Source organism: Sinocyclocheilus rhinocerous, unplaced genomic scaffold (genome assembly GCF_001515625.1).
Source record: "Sinocyclocheilus rhinocerous isolate Xijiao unplaced genomic scaffold, SAMN03320098_v1.1 scaffold3797, whole genome shotgun sequence".
Lineage (NCBI taxonomy): Eukaryota > Metazoa > Chordata > Actinopteri > Cypriniformes > Cyprinidae > Sinocyclocheilus > Sinocyclocheilus rhinocerous.
Window position 1 is genome coordinate 227,646 of NW_015645539.1, and position 22,502 is coordinate 250,147.

At 35.4% G+C, this 22,502-nt stretch overlaps 1 protein-coding gene across 2 annotated transcripts in view; it reads right to left on the bottom strand.

Annotated features, from left to right (window-relative positions):
• The window catches only part of arhgef3 (Rho guanine nucleotide exchange factor (GEF) 3), a 57,053-nt gene that overhangs the window by 16,674 nt on the left and 17,877 nt on the right, over positions 1 to 22,502 (bottom strand). The window contains exon 3 of one of the 2 annotated variants that reach the window (XM_016509954.1): positions 18,787 to 18,849. In XM_016509954.1, coding sequence (XP_016365440.1) covers positions 18,787 to 18,849 — 63 coding nt within the window. Of the gene's footprint in view, positions 1 to 3,471; positions 3,786 to 18,786; positions 18,850 to 22,502 lie in introns of those variants that run through there. The other variant, XM_016509955.1, reaches the window with a different exon arrangement.

Consider the following 22,502-nt stretch of genomic DNA (forward strand, 5'->3'; position numbering starts at 1 on the left):
CCGGCCTCCGCTCACTCTAGCCCCCGGCCTCCGCTCACTCTAGCCCGGCGGGCTAGAGTGAGCGGAGGCCAGCGGGCTAGAGTTACAAACCAAACTTTATTACAAACCAAATCAACCAGCTCCAAAAGGAATTGCAACATTACAAATTTAATAGAGGCAAGAAATTATACAGTCTCAGAGCTTATGAACGACACCAAAACTGCAGCTAGACTCCAGGTCTCCCAAGAGTCAGGAAAGAAAAACCCTTTTTCATACGTAATATAGGGGAAAACACTGGCCTGTTGCCTGGTGAATTTTTAAATGTGCAAAAAAGTTTGCAATTCCATTAAGTTTACACAAAATATTTATAACAGTACTGATGACTTAAAAAGTAAAATCTAATTCCACATATCCTCCATAAAAAGTCTGTAAAATTAGGGATATAATGTTTTCTGTCAAGGATATAGGGACATAAAAAATTTCAGCTAGTGTATTATCTGTTTTTTATGGATTTTTTTCTTTCAGCATTTTCTTAGAATTATTATCTAGTGTTTTTGCTGTGAAAACCACTGGATGTCCAGCATTCTCCTATAGAGAACTTTTACAAAGAAAATGCTTAATACAATTTAATGATATTAGATGACCAAAATCACTTATTAATAAAACATACAACATATATGTGACCATGGACCACATAACCAGTCATAAGGGTCAGTTTTTTTAAATTGATATTTATACATCATCTGAAAGTAAATAAATGAAAAAAAAAAAGCTCTCCATTGATGTATGGTTTGTTAGGATAGGACAATATTTGGCCGAGATACAACTATTTGAAAATCTGGAATCTGAGGGGGCAAAAAAATCTAAATATTGAGAAAATCTCCTTTAAAGTTGTCCAAGTGAAGTTCTTAGCAATGCATACTACTAATCAAAAATTAAGTTTTGATATATTCACGGTAGGAAATTTACAAAATATCTCCATGGAATGATATATTTACTGTAGGAAATTTACAAAATATCTTCATGGAGCATGATCTTTACTTAATATTCTAATGATTTTTGGCATAAAAGAAAAATTTATAATTTTGACCCATACAATGTATTTTTGGCTATTGCTACAAATACACCTGTGCTACTTATGACTGGTTTTGTGCTCCAGGGTCAAATATTACTACATAGCAATTCTAAGCATTTTCTTCAGTGTTTTTCTTTACAATGGTTTACAATGGTTAAACGTTAAACTTTGTACTGTTCATTCTCTGTTTGCTATATGCTATTGCACATTAAGCATACTAAACAAAAAAGGTGATGGTAATTTTTAGTACATTTTAAGTTTCGTAAATAGATTTTTTAGAAGTGTATAAATTTAGTGTTTTCGCTGTGTCTCCTAAATGACTGAATTCGATCTGTCAATCAAAATCGAAAGAAAAAACGACCTTGCATTTTCACATGTTGCATGAGAGCAGCAGAAGCGTGTGAATTTACTGTCAGGTCAAACAGATACATTGCTTGCACATTTGCTGAAAGACGATGGCATCATGGACGTATCAGTAAAACAGCTTGCAGTCAATGTTTTGTGCAGTCAGTCATGCTACTGAAAAGCACAGAGATCACAACCACAACGACACCAGAGACGAGCGCTAGAAGGACAGTGAGGATATTCAATCTCAGCCTCACAGCTGAAACCATACTAACCTCAGGAAAGCAGAACTGTCACTACTCACTTTTCCCTGTGTTGCTGTGAATTTTAAATGCTTATATGTATCAAATTATTACTGAGCATTCACAAAGCAGAAGCGGCAGCATGCAGGCTGTGTGTTGCTCACAAAAATATGCAGAAAAACAACAGTTTGCTCTGTCTATAATTATAATCCATAAATATGTTTTCTTGTGCAGTGGGCTTATGATCAAAGACTCTTGTTTTTCCTAACTGAGCTAAAAACGCACTGCACCTGATATAAAGCAGAATGAACTGAATTCATTGTGGTAAGAGAAGCAGTTAACCAGTCAGTAATTAGACTGATTTAAGTTTTACTAAGTGCATCTTCAGTCTGGCTTTCTGGAAGTGCACATAAAGCAGTAACAGTTCTCAGCTTCAGACGTGATTCAGGTTGTGATAACCAGCGTTTCAGTGAGCAAATGAGTCATCTGCAGTGATTCAGTGAATGATTCAGAGCAAAGACTCCAATTCAGTCTGATTCACCAATCATTCAATAAAAATACTAGTGCTGTCAAACGATTAATCGCAATTAATCGCATTCCAAATAAAAGTTTTTGTTCGCATAATATATGTGTGTGTACTGTGTATATTTATTATGTATACACACACACATGCATGGATATATTTGGAAAATATTTACATGTATATATTTATATAATTTATATTATATATAAATATATTTAATATACAAATATAAAATTTTTCTTAAATATATACATGCATGTGTGTATATTTATATATACATAATAAATATACACAATACATACACATATATTATGTAAACAAAAACTTTTATTTTGGATGCGATTAATCATTTGACAGCACTAAAAAAACATACACAAACTGAGTGATCTGTTAACAAAAAGGACAGTGCATTGTGCTGTATATGCTTTTGCATGTGAAGTCAGCAGGGCAACACAATTTATTATTATTTATCATCATCATAGTATGTGCCTAAAAAAAACATAGCACTTCATACACGATGACTTTTTTTTGTCCAGTCAACTAGATTATATCAGCTCTTTGGGCCACTATAGTGGTTTAAACACACTTTGAATAAAAAGCTGACTTCACACTAAAATCAGAGTCTGTTTAACTCAAAAAACCAAACTACAAACAACAGGACAGAAAGATAAAAACATCAGTAGTAGCCTAGGAGTTTCTCAGCCTTACAGCAGCCATGCATCTGGACACACAACACAGCAAAAACATTAGCAGTCTGTGAAGAAATGATGCAGAAAAACCCAGCGCTGGCCTCCAGATGCACAAACCACATCAGAAGCAGCCAAACACCACAAACATCTGCTAAACTTCACCACACTGAAGCATGTGATGAAACCCGACCAAACCTGACTTCTGCTTCTCAAGGAATATGGTAAGTCACACAAGTCACGATTCAAACATTCAAGCTCCTTCATCCAGTCAATGTGCAGATGTGACTATAAATACACTGATTTCAGGATTTTACACAAATCAGGCACAAGTCAGTTTTTTAACAATGTATGTGTGACAATACACCACAGCAGTATTCAAAATAACTCACATAAAGCTCTGCATGTAAACAAATAGCCTACACACATTTAGAAGCCACAACAGTGCAAAGCAGCAAACTAGCCTACTGGCTACATTTTAGTATAAACATTTAAAAATTAAATAATACTGAATAAAAACGCTTGCTCGAGAATAATGTACGTATTCTGGTCAGTAGTAGTAATAAGAATGATAACTCGTGTTATTCCGTCAGCGGTGTTCATCAGCTCTGTCGGTCTCACCTGTGACTCGTCCCCGCGGCCGCTCGCGCGTTTGATCAGCAGGTAAAGGGGGTAACCCTTCGCCACCATCCTGATCCTGATCCTGACGCTCCTGACGCGAGGCGACACACGCGCTGCTCTGAGGACTACAGCAGACAGAGAGACAGCGAGAGATCTGCGTCTGCTCGCGGGGGCGGAGAGTAGGCTGGGAGCTGAACATAAACTATGCCGAGGAGCTCCGTGAACGAACGGGATTTATATTCGCCTTAGTTAACGCCAACTGAAAATAATTAGATACATGTGCGTTTCCTCAGCATATAGGCCTGTTATTTGAAGTTCACGTCAAGTCAACTTTAATACAGATTTGTATTTCTTCAGTGGAAAAAACAGTGCTTGCAGGCAATAAAATAGTGTTAAAGGTTACGTAATTGCTGTATAAACCGCTAAGACTTCTATTTATAAACCATGTCACTCAGATATTTGATAAAGTCCAATTATAATACAGTTCAAATATTACAGCTGTTCTTGAGTCTTCTTGGCTGTTATATTTTTAAGGTTGTCAAATTGGGGGCCACACACAGTGAATTGTTGGGGGTCCTGGGAAAGTTGAGAGAAAAACACATACACTCTTAAAAATAAAGGTTCTTTATTGGCATCGATGGTTCTATGAAGAACCTTGAACATCCATGGAACCTTTCAAATGCAGAAAAGGTTCTTTTACAGTCAAAAAAGTTTCTTTAGATTTTTAAAATGTTCTTCACAATGGTTCTTTTAGGAACTGTTCACTGAAAGGTTCTCTGTGGAACCAAAAATGGTTCTTCTATGGCATCGCTGCAAAAAGGAACTTTTATTTTTAAGTGTAGTAAAAAGAATATAATACAAACAAATAAATAGAACAATAAAACTAACTAAATAAAAAAGAATAAAGCACATACAAATTTAAATAAAGATTTAAATAAATAATAAATCTAACAGTACAGTACTATAGTGAGTAGAATGAAAGAAATGTAGTAGAAACATAATATTAAAAATAAAAATATATATAAATAAAATAAGGACATTTAATAAATAAAAATAAGAGTAAGACAGCTAAACTAAATAATAAAAATGAAATTAAACTAAATAAGATTAAACAAAATAAATAATAAAAAACAAAATCAATCAGTCAATCAAAGATTAAAATTTATAATTAAAAACATACTTAAATAATACATCTAACGAAACAGTATAAGTGGGAAAATTTATGTAATGGAAAAGAGGCTAAATATTTTCCAAATAATATTTTACACATATTTATAATTATTCATGTTTCACAGAATAAATTGGGTCTTTACACACAAAGATATATCTGATTTTGGTCACACTTTATTTTAAGGTCCAATTCTCACTATTAACAAACCATTAACTATGACTTTTTCCTCAATAAACTCCTAATTTGCTGCTTATTAATAGTTAGTAGTTGTTGGGTTTAGGTATTGGGTAGGATTAGGGATGTAGAATATGGTCATGCAGAATATATGCTTTATAAGTACTAATAAACAGCCAATATGTTAATATAGGCATGCTAACAAGCAACTACACTCTTAAAAATAAAGGTTCTTTATTGGCATCAATGGTTCCACAAAGAACCTTTTACGTCCCTGGAACCTTTTCATTCCACAAAAGGTTCTTTACAGTGGAAAAAGGTTCTTTAGATTATTAAAATGTTCTTCAAAAATGGTTCTTTTAAGAACTGTTCACTGAAAGGTTCTTTGGAGAACCAAAACTGGTTCTTCTATGGCACCGCTGTGAAAACACCCTTTTGGAACCTTTATTTTTAAGAGTGTATAAGTCACAATTGGTCCCTATACTAAAGTGTTACCCTGATTTTTTTTCATTTTCAGGATGTGGGTCCCTCATATGTGGATGATTATATATATTTAGGGGTCTGTGGGATCTACAGGTTTTTAAACCCCTGTTTCGGTGCACTCAAAAAAATGCTGGGTTAAATACAACCCAGTGCTGGGTAAAATAGCTGGGACAAACCCAGCAATTGGGTTATTTTGACCCAGCGGTTGGGTTACTACCCAAAAGGTTGGGTTAAACATTTAACCCAACCGCTGGGTCAAAACAGCCCAATTGCTGGGTTTGTCCCTATTTTACCCAGCACTGGGTTGTATTTAACCCAGCATTTTTTTAGAGTGTGAGCAGCAGCAGGAAACGCGGTCCAGTTTGAGGGGTTTTGCTCAGTCCCGGCCGAGCAGTTCCTGTGATTGTGCTGCTATCAGGCGTGGGGAAGTGACCGCTCAGATGAACGCCAGCCAAAACACTGACGGTAAACAAACAGTCGCCTTTGACGTTCACTCAACGAGGTGCCCCTCAAATAACCCCAAACCGCTCCTGAGTGCTGCTGGTGACCCGCAGCTTCTGACCTCTGTCACCTACAGTTTTCACACACGCTTCTGTGGCCACGACAGTCATTAATGAAGTGACCAGTTCTCGCAGACCTCAGACAAAACCACAGGCTGAGGGTTTAATATTTTAGTACTTTTAATCCTGAGATGAGTCTTAGGAAATGGCTAAAGCATGCTGACAGGAAAAGAAGTTTCATAAATGCATTTTGCCATCATCCTTCTGACTGTAACTGCATTGAACAGATTCTGTGAAAACCACTGATACAGAAATCACATATCATTGTCATTTCCTGCAGCAACAATCATCTGTTGTTCATACTTGTTGATGTTGGATTTCAACATGAGAGAATAGGTGTTATTAAAGGGACAGTTCTTGTCGTTCCAAACCTGGGTGAGTTTCTTTGTTCTGTGGAACACAAAAGAAGATAATCTGTAGAATGTTGGTAACCAAACAATTTTGGATCCCATTGACTTCCATAGTATTTTTATTATCTGAAACAGTTAACAACATTCCTCAAATATCTTCTTACTTTATGTGTTCCACACAACAAAGAAAGCCATACAGGTTTGGAACGACATGAAGGGGTGTAAATGATTGAAAATGAAGTTCCATTTTTGGGTGAACAGGTTAAAAGGTTCGTATTGACGTGCTGTGGTTTCGAGAGAGAATGTGTTATGTATTCAGTGCTAAACTAAAGGAGCCCTTTTTAGTAGATCTGATTTCATTCAGAAATGAGAAGGACGGTTACACTCAGAACTGCTCAGATTCATGATGAAACTCAAACACAAAAGCTTTACTGAGCTTAATTTGCAATGCTGCCTTAAATGTGGCCAAAAGTAAGATTTTGTAGCAGGTTTTATGTAGGGATCACTTTTATGGTGCATTAAAATGCTAAGTAGGCAGCTCACCAGGGTTTGAAACAGGGGTTGTCTTCATTGAAGACAAGAAAAAGCACAAACCACAGTGATTTAATTGCTAATCAGTAATAATCTAATCACACTCAGGCAAAAGTAGAAAAAAATCAATGAGTCTAACTGACAAAGTGATGAAATCTTAGCCAAATCTTATGTAGATAGACACCATGCCATTTCTTACAAAAAAGTAATGTAATCAAGTGTGCTATTAGTATTCATCTTTTAAATGAACAAAAATAAATAAATTTAACTTTCATTCGTTTTACTACTGATACTTTCAATCTATTGCACTGTAGTTGTGTTTATTCTTTTGATACAGAGTAGCCTATGAAATTATATATACATGTGTGTATGTATATATATATATATATATATATAAATGTTAATAAAACAAAGATTACATTTTGCAAGAAAATACTACTTGGGTCTTTCTACTTAAAAATGTCATGTTTAATTCTGTGTTACTTGCTGTGTCATACTTTGTCAGAGTATTTTTATTTTGGAAAGCTTTTACTTCAATACATTATAAAGCATAATATTATACTTTTTACTAAATTTATATTTCATAAAAACATATGAAGACTTCAGATGCCAAAACCTTTAAGTCCGACTGAGATTTTTCTTTTAAATGAGTATTTTTAAAAGGCTTAAAACTAATAAAAAGCTATTAGTCAGTTATTCAATGCTTTGTTTTCAAAAATGTCTAATGTTATTTTCATAGAAACTGATAAAAATGCTCATTTAAAAGACAAAATCTAGGATGGACTTTTGCATCTGAAGTCTTCATATCGTTCCTTGTTATTTTGAACTGAAGAAACCAGATCGGTGTCCAGTTCCAATGAACCTGTTGAATTGGTTCACAAATCAGACAATGCATTTGGGAATCTGACTGATCCGCATCTCCATGATCTGTTCAAAATGAGCCAAGAACTGTGATATTGTCTGCACTTAAACGGTACAAACTTCTAACTATCACTACTAACTAAAGAAAGTGAATTTTAGTGTTGATTTTTGTAAATGAAAATCAACTGAATATGCTGTAAAAGTGCAAACTGTTTAAGTCAGTTAAAATGCTTGGATGTGGACACTTTTTACTTTAAATACTTTTGATACATTAAAAAAAATTTTTTTTTTGTACTTTTATTCCAACTCTATTTCACTACCAATTCGTACATATTTTATGAGGTGGCTACTTTGTACGAATTTGTACGACCTCACTCGTACGATTTTGTACGATTTGTCTAGACCCCAGTGACGGATAGATTTAGGGGCGGGGTTAGGGGTGTGTCATTCGTACGAATTCATACGAATTGGGGAACTCGTAAAATACATACGATTTAGCAAAAATCATACAAATTTGTACGAGTGAGGTCATACGAATTAACCACCTCATTAAATATGTACGAACTGCCATGAGATAGGGTTGTTTATTCAAGTAAAATTGAAAATGAGTACTTTTACTGGATTAATATTTTAATTTATAAAGTACTTGATGAGTGTACTTCGTCCGATACTGACGTCCCACAGAACAACTGGCCCAATATAGACAAAATATCATGACATAAGACTTCCAGAGAAATCATCATGATCTTTCAAGTGCTTTCTGTTCCTCCATGTGCTTCACTTTTACTATAGTTCACTATAACAGCGGTTTACACGTGGGTGTGATGATTAAAGTGGCTGAGTAAAGTTTCTTCCAGCGAACTCCACAGACTGATCCTGACACAGTGACTCACAATGACAATATCACAACACACAGTCATCGGACAGTTGTCATCACAAATGTGATTGTGCTTCATCGGATCAAGTAAACCACTCTGCTCCATTTCCAATGTGTTTTCCGGCATAGCCGATGACGCAGATGACAGGAAAACACCTCAAGATGTTTACTTTTGACAGGGTCTCCTACAGGGGTGCTTTGCCGGAGAGTAGTTCTAGACTAAAATGGCCCTTCAAACCAGATGAACAGAAATCTGCTTTTACTCTCATGGTTTTAAGTAGTCTTAGACTTTTAGAGTTTAGAGTTTAATAGGCTGATTTCCTGGAAGAAGACTAGAGAACTTTATATATAACAAAACTAATTATAATAATAATAAAAATGCTGCAAAACTGATAACAGCTGATTGCAAGTATTTATGCATGAATTCATTACAAACATTTCCTTTTCTTTTATGCCACAGCTGATGTGTGCAGTTTATTTTGCTTGCTTTAAAAAAGTTTCCTCTTGTTCTGTAAAGCTTTTTTTTTCTGCCATTGTTTTCCTTGGAGTTCCATACAATTTTAAGCTTTTCTTGGTTCATTCCATGTTTTATAGCCAACCTCTGCCATGCTAATTCATATCAGCACAGTTGGTTTTAAATTATTACTAGTATTTATTTCAGTTCAGGACTCCATAGTCCAGGCGTTAGTAATCTGTACTTAATCTGTGTTTCAGAAAGCCATTTATTAAGCCACGATTAGCTATTCTAGATTAAGGCCTACTCCTGGCTTAATTTAAACCCATCTCACACTCCTAAATCTCTGATATTCTGTTCTCTACATATGCCTTGTGTCCCTAATTCAATGTCTATAGGATTTTTCACACATTTTATTGTCCATCAAGTGAAAATCATGTGGAAGGTGGAAGAGCATAATTTCCTGTGACATTTTACTGATGGACCATTGTGCAGAAAAATAGATCATGGAGGAAATGGGCAGGAAGAAAACATCGCAACTGAGCTAAATCCTATAGAAACCGGTGGCCCCGAGGGAATCAGAGACTGGGACATGATTATTGGAATGCTTTTGAGAAAGTAGGGCACAGTCGGGTGTCAGAGGAGATCAACATTTGTTGAAAGGGTTCGGCTTTGTAGTGCCCTCCAAAGGGTGCAATAAATGCCACTTCTGGAGTAGCGTGCATTCACCTGTGGAGTTTCTCAATCTAGGTCAGCAGATATTGCAGTTGTGTTAATGTTCATATGATAATGGACCTGGAGTTCACTTCAGGAGTTTTTGTTGCTCGACAATGAATTTAAACACACAGAACAAAATTCCTTGTGTTTCAGATCACCAGAGATGGCGGTGAAAGCACTGGCACATATAACCCTGCAGTTTGACTCTGTAGGCCATCAGTAGGGTGTCCTCCAGAATAGATCTGAAGGTTTATTGGATTTAAAGGGCTAGTCACATAATGGCAGTTAATTTAAGACTTCCGCTGAAGCAGGATAGCACTGTGCTGTGCTCCTGAACCACCTGTACTGAAATAGTAGTCTATACAGACTATCAACAATCATTTTTTGTCCATATTGGAAACATTGGAGGCTAAAAATGAAACTACCTATTTCTGCAATGTGGGAAATAAAGATTAATAACTGGATTCATTGCTTCTAAACCCTGGTGAAGCATAGGGTGAGCTTACAGAATTAAAAAATATATATATTTTGGTAACACTTTAGATTAGGGAACACTATTCAATATTATTATACAGTTGCGTATTAGTATGCATATTACTGGCATATTGGTTGTTTATTAGTAGTTATAAAGCACATATTAAAGCCTTATTCTTTATGACCATATTATAGATCCCTTAACCCTACCATGTACCTAAACATAACTACCACAAAGACTCTTAGTTAATAGTGAATATGTGTTCCCTAAAGTGTTACCAATCTTAATAATAGTATTAATTAATATAATAGATACTTTTACCTCTTATGTGGCTATTTGCACATCATTCTCATATTTCTGTATTATTTCAGTGAAATAGCAGACAATTATTTACAATAGCTTTTGTGATAACAGGGGTAGGGCACATAAAGAGAGGACCCAAGACAGAACCCTGGGGGACTCATCTCAATACTAGCCTGTTTTTCCTTAGACTCTCCTCTTTTTTTCTGTTTCCAAGTTATTTAGGTTGTTGGTTATTTAGGTTGTTGGCAGTGACACAAACTAAATTCTCCATATAAAGGAATATGCCATAAAGCATGTCAGAAAAAGGGATGCCATGTCCCAAATAGCCAAAATTTAAGTTGCTTTTCATAGAATATCATTCCAGAATATCTTACCTCATTTAATTACACTATTTTTCAAAATGGCCAATGTCCAAATTAACCACATCAATGACATCAAATGCCTTTGATTTCAACCAGGGTTATTATAAAACTAAAACAAATGCAAAAACAATTGATTTAACAACATTTTTGTAAATTGTTTACTAATGATTACTACAACAGTATCATAATTGAGTGACACTTTTTAGAGGTCCTTAAGAGATCTTTAAATTATGTGCTGTTTCAGAAACTACCAGTGTCAACATAAAAGATTTAAACATTTAGTAAAAGCTACTAAATGAGCAGTATTTAGGTCAGAATTTTTAAGCATATGGAAGTCAATAAAATTAAGTGCGCACAGTTAAGTTTATCTTGTGGGCTTATTATTAGGGAAATACTATGATTAATATAATTATTAATAGAACTTTAAATAGTCTGTGTAAATGAAGAAGCCTTTGATATCTAAACAAGTAATTCCATCAACCCCAAGCAACATTAAGCTTTTTCACCAGCAAAAACAGTAGGCGCCTGGTTAAAATCAAAATCAGCTGACATATCTAAACATATGTTTTATTGCCAACATATGTTCTTTTGTTTCTTTAATAAGCAAAAACGACAGCAAAAAGCCACCTGTGTGCATTTCAGCAGGAGGAACTACATATAATGTGTTCTTTTGCTTTGTGGTGAGCTGGAGATGTGAACTCAAACCGGCTGACAAAGCTAGCGAGCTAAAATTGCAACGTGATTAGCAAAACTGTGGCTAAATGAAATCACAATCAAGGTCAGGGACAAGACTGTGAGAAAACTAAAACACTTTCTTTGTAAAATAAACGGCTAGACTACACGCTTAATGCTTACATGCTTAAATGTTTTTTGAGCACAGGAGCGAGTGTATGCGTCAGACTCCTTTCTTACAGCACTATTACCCAGCACAGATAAGCCCCCACGGTGAGCCATATCAATACATGCAGCGAAACCACCCCAGTGGCCCTTGATAGTGATCAATATCTTGTTTTCCACACCAAAGGAACCGCAAGTGGCTGCACAATAAACAAGAGTGACCGCAGGCTCTTTCAGTATCGGCCAAGCTATTGTGTAGCACTGGCAGATTCTGGCTCAGCTTAACACATGTCAGGCAAGCACGTGGCTCCAGTCTCCCCGGTCACTGAGAGTCCAGACAAACCTGAGTGAGATCTGAATGAAAATCAGCTTCGACATGCAGACACCCCTCAGTCTCAGTGTAGGGACATAAAGTATACATATCATAACAGAATAACAATTACTAAATCATGCACAATGTAGAACGCATGTGCTTAAATAATAATTTAAAATAAAGATATAAATGAATAAATTAAAAATTAAAACAAATTTTATATAATGTTCCTGATTTTATCTGCTACACATTAAAGGCATATTTTATTGTGAATCTTTAAACTGCAAATTAACCACTACCAAGGTGGGTTGTAACAGTTGGTGGGATGAGTTATAACATTCATTTTTTTATTTGTTTGAAATTATTTAATAATTGTTCAATATTTTTATAACATTCCCCTTCAACTACCACTTATTCCAAAAAGGTAAAGAAATAAGTATATATATACTGTATATATATATATATATATACAGGTGCATCTCAATAAACTAGAATGTCATGGAAAAGTTCATTTATTTCAGTAATTCAACTCAAATTGTGAAACTCGTGTATTAAATCAAGTTAAATAAGTTTAACCTGCTAATTGAGATGATATCAGTTATATGATATCAGATATCTGCCATTTAACATTCAGTAACATATTATATATGTTAGCGATTACAACTCTGCTTGTAAGACTGCCAAACCCTTTTGTTTTAACTTCCTTTGTGGGGGTCCAGGCTTTAATAGGTGGGCCAGACATAATTCACATTAGAAACTGTCAGTAATTGGAGTGATGAATTGTCAGGTATGAATAATACCAATTTTAAGGCTTGAGTCACATGTACGGGTAAGGGAGGTGCACCCAAACATGAAAACAATGGCCAGCCATGCCAGAATTCCCCACTCTGACATCACAACACATCCGTAACAAACCCACCTTCCCAGAATAACCCACTCAGTGCTGTCAAGAGAGTCTACCGCACTGAAAACCAGCTCCTTTTGTTCAGAGCTCATGCTTCGGTGCTTGAAAGGCAGTCTGGGATAGAAAAGAAAACATGCCTCAAAGCAGATTCCAGGAGTGTTTGGACTCGCTCGCAAAACACTTCAAAACAACTGCAAGCTGAAGGTATGGAATTTGTCTTTACTGGAGCTGTTCGCCTGACATCCCCTCTCAAACGCATTGCATTCTGGGTTGTCTCTGTGATGTCTACAGATATAAACCCATCAGACCCCTTCAACTATAAAAGCACAGGAGAGCTGCAATTATGTCCAATTCAGCTGGAATAACTGTCATTACATTCATACAGTGCTTTGACCTCTGCAGAAACCTCAAAGCCTCCAGCTCTGAAATCAATCAAACAGACGCTGCATCGCAAAAAATTTAATGCATCATTAGAAATATGAATGTGAACATTTACTTCTGTTATGAAGCAAAATGAGGATGTTTTGACAGATGGAGCTCAGATAAACGTGATCTTTAAAAAGCTAAGATGTGTTCTTTATGAGCATAATGTAAACTATGTTACATTGATTCTTGAACAGTTTGCAACACTTTCATAGTAAGATTTCCTGTGAGTGGTGCCTAAAGTACATTCAGATTTATCTGAAACGAACAGGATGGACATGAATCTGGCAAAGTTTTACTACATCTGCTGTTGTCTGTATCACTCCAGCTCGAAAATGAAATGTCAAGTCACTGGCGCTAAATGTTTAATGCTTTATCATGTTTAAAAATGACATACCACCTAGACCCTACCCTATGCTAACTGATAGCATTAACAAAAGTAAATGTGCTATCAAAATGCATTTGCTGAAGCAACCATGCCATTTTAGCTTGCTTTTATGTATCTTTGAGCTCTTTTATTATGACTCATATTTTATGGGACTTGTACCTATGCCTCAAGTGCACTGCTGTACCAGGTGAGCTACCGAGCAAGTTTACACATCGAGCTAGGTCAAAATCTATTAGTTCACAAACCACGCACTATGGTAAAAGTGTTTTGAGGATATAACATAGTGTTGTGCAAGGAACTGCCTGAAAATTAGTCTTTATTAATTTATAATCTGCTCCTGTTATCATACGTTCTGTCATGACAACTCTCGGAGGGATTGGCATGGTAATGTACATGACAATGTTAATGTGTTTAGTCTTGGCGGAATAGATCTGCTACACTGCTGCTGCTGCTACTGTCGCAGAGCAAGTACTGAGACTTGCTACTGCCAATACATCCACAACATGCTGCTGTAAGCATGTAAGAAATACTGCTGCTGCAAATACATGAAATAACTCCTATATATAACATGAAATGACTCCATAGCAGATCTATACAGGTGGAGCTGGGGGAGGTGGAGGGTTTCTGAAGTGCATTGGGGGGGGTGGTGGTGTTGGTTGCAGAACAATTGTCAGAATTTTGTCAGAATTGATTCTGACAAAATGTTTTATTGAATGTTATAAACGAGTATATTTATAAATGTCTAAAATGTTATAAATGTGTATTAAATATTTATTAATTTTAAATGAATTCATTATGTAGCTAAAAAATCATTTGAAAAAAAAAAAAAAAGTGAAGACTTGTTTCGTCCAGAGTTTTTGAACGAATCTCTTGAATGATTCAGACATCAAATAAATTTAACAGTCACTGTTTGCCACCTACTGGCATAATGTAACATATACAATCTATATTTAAAGTGTATCATTAGTTCCAAAGGTTAATTACTTGTTTTGATCGAGGCTGCCGCAACATCAGAGTCTATATCCGGATTAAAACCTTTTCTCCAAATACTCTCGTTATTATTTAATGTTTGCAACATAGAAATGTAGCCTACTGTGTAAGTAGACTGTTTCAAACATAAAGCTTAGGCTACGCGATGAGCGTGTCACGGTGCACACACACGAGGAACGAAGGAGCGAGGAGACACGGAGTAAAGTCACTCAAAAGGGTTTATTAAACGAAGGCTGGGGATCACAGGACTCGACACATCAGAATGATGTTTAACGACTGACAAAGGACTAGAACACACTTTAAATACACAGGAACTGATGAGGGGAAGACAAGGGACACCTGGAACTAATGACAATTAACATTGGAAACACCTGGGAACAATGAATTCAAAGCACGAGACAGAGAAACTGGATGACGGAGCACATAGGGAGCAAAGACACACACAAAACCTGGCCCTGGGAACAATGAATTCAAAGCACGAGACAGAGAAACTGGATGACGGAGCACATAGGGAGCACAGACACACACAAAACCTGGCCCAGAGCCTGACAGAGCGCTGCCAGGGGTTAAATTGGGATTTGTTATGTGGGGGGGCTCTATGGTATCGAGCTTATATATATATATATATATATATATATATGTGTGGTGCATTTTGGCTACCGATACAGGAAAGAACCAATCAGCTGTGCCATATGATAATGATGTCATGTCAGATTGAGTTAGACCTATCGGACTGCGCCATCTAGAGTTTCAGGGAAACTGCAGTGAATTGTATGGATAGGTGTATATTTCCAGTTTTGCAAAAATGTTGATAGAGGCATGTTTTTCCTATGAGCCTATGCTACTGACATTTCAGCTTTCTGATTTCTATCAAATTGTCATCTCTGAGTAAATAAATTCTGATGCTGTAAGATATGTCAAAATGTGTTGGCCTACTGTATATTTGTGGTAAAACAGATGTTGGCGTTAAAACCGGCATTTAAAAAAAAATTTACCTGGAGAATCTAACAAACAGTTAAACGCTGGCTCATGTCAGTTCTATAAGTTCTGCACTAAACCATCAGCCTTAAACATGAGAAACGGCTGGACATTTTCTAGTATGATCACAGGACAGATGTGATGCCCCCATAAAACTCCTGCATAAACCAACCAGAAGAATGATAAGAGAATAATGAAGCATTTTAGAGGAATAGTGCATTCAGAAATAACAACCAAGATAGCAGGAGTTAGGCTGAGCAAAAATGTGAAAAATTGTTCCTATATCTCAAAACTAAACCTCCTTCAGTGTCATACAACACACTCTTAAACTTGAAGGTTCTTTATTGGCATCTGTGGAAACTTTCCATTCCATAAAAGTCTCTTTATTGTGGAAAATGTTTGTTTAGATTATTGAAATGTTCTTCACACTGAACGGTTCTGAAAGCCAAATCAAAATTCTTCTATGGCTTTACTGTGAAAACCCCCACTGTAAAATATGACCGTGAATTTAACGGTAAAAGACTGTAAAAATGCTACAGTAAAAACCTGTTAAATGGTTAACGGTAAATTCCCCTACTATATACGGTGAAAAACTGTATTGGACATTACATGTATTGGACATTAATTTTACGGTAGTATACCGTATAATTTACAGTGAATAACCGTAAATTGACATTCCCAGAATTCCCTGCGTTACATTTCAAATGTTTTCAAATTTTGTTGAAATAACTATGTTTCTTCTTAGTTTTTTCTTATCGGTTTTGTATATTAGGGTTGTGTGTTACACCTAATGTTGTTAAATGAATGTTTATTGCATTATTTCAGTTTCATGTGTGTCACCATGATGGTGTTTAGTGTTTGTGTGAATGACACTGTGCACCTTCTATATATGCTATTATTTAAAAGCTGCTTGTGATGGGCTTTGGTTCATCATGTGACTTTCTCATCATCATCTGCATTTGGTGGTTATCAGTGTCTTACAAAAGTACAAAACAGATTTCAGTACTTCAATAGGTTGGTATATTAACATTATATCAGTTAATGAAATGGAAATGACGGTATTTAACTGTAAATTTAAGTTAAAACCGTAAAATCGAAAACATTGCTACCGTAGTTTTTACGGTAAAATTCCGGCAACCACAGCTGCCTTTTTTTACCGTAAATTTTACGGATTTTTTTTTACAGTGCCCCTTTTGAAACCTTTATATCTAAGAGTGTAAATGAAGGTAAAGCTCTTGTGTGTATAAACACATCACAACACACTCCTCAAACAGCAGTTTTCAGAGAGATGTGCGCTGTCATTTTGAGTCAGAGCAGTTGTATTCCTCTCTGAGCTCTGCAGTCACATCTCGCAGTGGCCACAAAAGCAAAAACATGCAATCATACACTTCTGTTAATACCTTTCAATTACATGCCTTTTATTCCTGTGCATTAGCAAGCCAGACTGCGGCCTGCAGAAGGCTGACCTTTAAGAAAATGTAAGTAATTTTCCCCTTCACAAATACCATTCAGCGACATAAAGAGCTTTTGTAATCAATGCTTTTCATTTCAGTTGCACTGGCTTCCTTTGGCTCATTATCTCAAAGCAGACGACGGCAGAATGTAATATTTATTTTGTAATAATATTTTCATGTAATATTAAAGCAACAGAAGATAGAAGAACAGCTCGTCTAAATCAGTCTGAGGTATTTTGATCCCCTATTCATGCAATTTTATGATTATCAGTAATTCCAGGTACCGAGAGGCTAGAGAGCTGCAGTGACGTATTTTCAAAGCCTAAATACTTTTACTTTTACTTTTACTTTTAGTCATTTAGCAGACGCTTTTATCCAAAGCGACTTACAAATAAGAAAAAGTAATTAAAACTAAAAGCTAAAACTCTATAAATACTATATATATATACACACATTTAAGAAAATAAAAGAAATTAAATAAAAATGACAAATGCATACAACAACATTTCAAAACTAAAACATTTAAATGAAAACAAAAAAATAAAGCTAAAAACAATTCAAAAATATTAAAAGAACAAAAGGTATGAGTATAATAATGATTCTAACATAACACTAAGCCAAACACCAAAAAACAACTACATATGTGTATGTACAGCCACACACATATACATATACATGTACATATATATAAATACATTATATATATATATATTATTTCATTTCCATTTGTATTTGTTGAAGTACTGAAATAACTCAAATTAAATAAAACTAAAACTTAATAAAAAACCTATATAGACATAATAAAATAACTAATAAAATGACAACATTACTACAACTGTAACTAAAACTAAAATAGATAACTAATACAAATCAAAGTACATTAGTTCATCAGTAATCCTAAAAAATAACACTGAGGCAAACACACATGCTAAAATAACAACAACTTACTGACACATAGTAAGAAATAGTTTATAAAAACCTGAAACAGAAGTGGAAAGAGGAGAGATAAAAAGCGATACTTATGTCCTTTGTCGGTGTCCCTGCCCGGTGGAGTCGCATGGTAGAGTCGATGGTCTTTACACTCTTCGGTCTTCACACGACTGCAGCCGCGACCGCTTCCGCGGTAAACTAAGCTTCTTTTTAATTAGTTTAACAAAACTCAAATTGAATTCAGCTGGACACACTTTCCTGTTTATCACAACAAATGGCCAAGCAAAGCGCACGACACTGACAAGGTACGCGATACAGTACGAGACCAAACGCCATTTCAAATACAGTCAGCAGAAGCAAAAAGCTAAACATAGGACTCAATAAATGAACTACACCATGGTTACATGACCTCAACATCACCATCACTAAGCTTCATACAGTCTTCATTTAAAACATTTTCATATTTTCAATCATATTACTGATGTCTTTTATATCATAGAATAAAACATGAAAATATCTTGAGCTTGTGTTAACCACAGACCTTCTTTAAGGCATTTAGCCCCAAAAAAAACAACAACAAAAAATTGACTTCAGGATGATGAAACATGAAGTGCTAAAATACTGTACAAACTTATTTCTGGGTTTTGGCCTACAAAAAAAAAAAAAGCCATCCCTGCAACACTCTATGATGGATAATGCAGAGTAATTTTTTTATTTTTTCCCCCACAGTGCAGTGCATTATGGGTACTGTAGGTCTAGACACACATTTATGTAACTCACATTGATGTCCAAGCTGCACAGACTGAGCGAATCCACATCTCTCTTCCTCTGCTTCCTCTTCTTCTGTAAAGACACAGATGATGATCAGTTGAGTGCTACATTATCACTAACAGTAGTGATGCGAATTATTTATTTAATTTAAAAACCGTTACATGTAGATGAATATCACACAACAACACGAGATAAAGCTCATACCATGTTGAAATGTCAGAATTGACAGAATTTTAAAAATTAGTAATGAATGAAAATGCAAAAAAAAAAAAAAATTCTAAATGACATCTCACATTGCAACATTTCTAAAGAAATCTACACTATGAGGAAAAAACAAAACAAAAACTAACCTTTGGACCAACTTTAAAAATAAAAAAAATAGAGACCTCAGAGGCAGATTGAGTTTTATATATATACTGTATGCTGTTGTTGTAGATGGTTAATTAGATCTTTGACTGTTTAACCGTATGGCCAGCTGTGTTATTGTTTCTCTATAACTGTTTATTCTCCATGACAACCAGCAGCATGATGAGTGAATATGCACATCCTGCGCAGGACTGTGAACAATAGAGCAGGTGAAGGGCTGGAAGCTCTAGTGCTGCTCCTGGCCCATCAATAACACCCGCTGTATATGTTTAAGGTCAGAATGTACAGCTGAAGAACCAGTGCCAGTAAATTAGCTTAAAAAGCTAAAAAGCTTAAAAATACACTATAGTTATTTCACGTGCCTGTATGATGTGTTCAGAATGAAACACTGGTGTAACTGCTTGCTGTGTAGTAAATTCCCTATACTGCTTAGTATTTATTAAATAGTGTAACAAAATAAAAATAATTATTAAAATTATTCTGTCATTTAAGTAAATGTCAATTACTCCACAAAATACATTTTTTAAATAATAAAAGTAGGGCTGTCAAACGATTAATCGCGATTAATCGTATCCAAAATAAAAGTTTTTGCTTATATAATATCTGTGTGTGTACTGTGTATATTTATTATGAATATATAAATACACACACATGCATGTATATATTTAAGAAAAATATGTTACGTTTATATATTAAAGATATTTATATATAATGAATAGAAATATATACATGTAAATACATGTAAATATTTTCAAACTATATACTGTATATGTGTGTATTTATATAGACATAATAAATATGCACAGTACACACACACACACATATATTATGTAAACAAAAACGTTTATTTTTGATGCGATTAATCGCGATTAATCGTCTGACAGCACTAAATAAAAGTTAAATTTTTGTTTTAAAATGATGTGCTGGTCACTCTTTTCCATGCAATTACAATGAAAAGTATACACTTAACATATAAAACCATCATAACACAAAAAACACAAGATTGCAAGATTGCAGCACATTTGGGTGATTCACCAAACCCTCTGAAGAAACATTTACACGAAGAGTTTTGCTGCTTTCATCCACTGAAAATGACAAAGAAAGTCATCATGCAACTAGGGAAAACAGTCATTATTCACCCGCTAAACAATCCAAATCCATCACCTGCATCACAAACAACTTCTTGACTGGTCATAGTAAATACAAAGAGTAAGCTACAATGCATTTAGAAATAGAACGTTTAGACGAATCAAATGTAAGAGCTGCAACAGCTACGTAACTACAATCACAACCACTTCCACATGTAGACCAAACCAACCAACAAAACCAACTTTATCCCTCATTTACAACAATAAAATAACAATTTTAAGAGAAACACAAATAAGTAAACATACTCAGGCTTATGTAACATCAGAAGATCATTCATCTGCCCTGCAGGAAGTAAAAATCACAAATGGCATCTCTTTAATTTCACAGATGTTTCTCCTAGACTGCAATAAGATGAAATGGAGAGCAAATGAGAGTTTTTCATTTTCATTTTAAATTTTGTTAAAGTTTCAGTGGTTTTTTAAAATGATTTTTTTTATTTCAGTTCTAGTATGAAAACGACCCCAGTAATCAGGTGTCTCTTTTTATAGTTTAACAAGTGAACAATATCCCAGATGTCAATATGAAATTCAAAGTCTCCCAAAACCGAATGACCTGCGGTATGCCATCCACATTCATTTGATGACTTCTGAAAGAGCAGCCTGTGAGTAACTATGCTTGCTCACCTTCTGATGGATGAAAAGGCAGCACCCCATCATTGGGCTTCACTGCAGTATTCCTCAGACCCAAACACCCCAAAATCACCTCTACAGTCTCCGGCCGTGGACCGCTGTCACCTGTCTAATCCTCGGCCATGTGTGTGTGTGTGTACACAGGAGAGCAGCAAACAGGATGTTCAGGGGGAAGTGTGTCGGCGCTATATCGGGCCCAAGCAGGGCGCGAGCTCTCAGACCACATCTCTGCTGGTGTTTGTCTGAAACACCCCTTCAGTGAGAGGAACAGCATCCTGTTACAGGGAAGAACAGCACACAATCGCTCTTCCACCCTCCTCATCCACTTTATCCAGAGCTACTCAAACCCTCGTAACGGACTGTCATGAAGCTAAAGCCAGCAGAATCCACGTTTCACTGTGGTTATTCTCTTGAAGAACACAAACTGGACTTCTTCTCTTTAACACTAGAACCGCCAGGGGTCGCTGTATACCTAAATAACCTCAATTTTACCCATGCACATGACAGCTGTTTCTGAATGGCTAAAGAACATATTATTTCGCTGTATTATGCTACTGTCTTCACAAAGAAGTGTCTAGAGTCATGAAATGATTATGTCTAGTCATCAACTATATTTTTGCCCTGTTGTTTTATGTTCAAAACCTCAAAACCTCAATTTTACCCATGCACATGACAGCTGTTTTTGAATGGCTAAAGAACATATTATTTCACTGTATTATGCTACTGTCTTCACAAAGAAGTGTCTAGAGTCATGAAATGATTATGTCTAGTCATCAATAGTGTTGCTTTCGTCAACGAAAATTATGACTAAATATCGTCGTCAACGAACCTTTATCACATGACGAAAACGAGACGAGACGCAACGTAAATGCTGGTCATGTGACGATGACTATAATTAAATGTATAATGCAATATTGTTGACGAATAAAAACGAGACTAAATGTGGTTTACAAAATAAAAACTATGCTAAAATGTCTCTTCATTTTCGTTGACCAAAACGAGACGAAACGAAATGTTATAACGTTATTTCGTCTCGTTTAGTCGCGTTATTATTATTATTCAAAGACTAGACTAAAACTAAAATTAAAACAGGCCGCCAAAAACAACACTAGTCATCAACTATATTTTTGCCCTGTTGTTTTATGTTCAAAACTTTTTTCATGCAGGCTACACACTAGTCACTTTTCATAACGGTCGGTATAAATTAGGCTAATATAGGCTTATAGGTATAAATGCCCCGTTTTTTGATCTGGCTTTATCTAAACAGTTTTTAACAACAGGGGATTGTAAATCACACAATTTTAGTAAAAGTCAGTGACTGGAAGACTTGAATGTTTTATTAAAAATCTTTTATGTACGTTTTAAAAACAGCCACGGGTAAAATTTACCCCGTGGCGGTTCTAGTGTTAAAACAATTATTGTCTGAATAATAAAGTTTTGTAGCAGGGTTAATCCTAACTGTTGATACACACTACAAAAATGTTTTTAAATGTGTTTTTAAAAAAGTCTCTTCTGCTCACCAAGGCTGCATTTATGTGATCAAAAATACAGTAAAAACAGTGGAATATAATTTTAAATAAC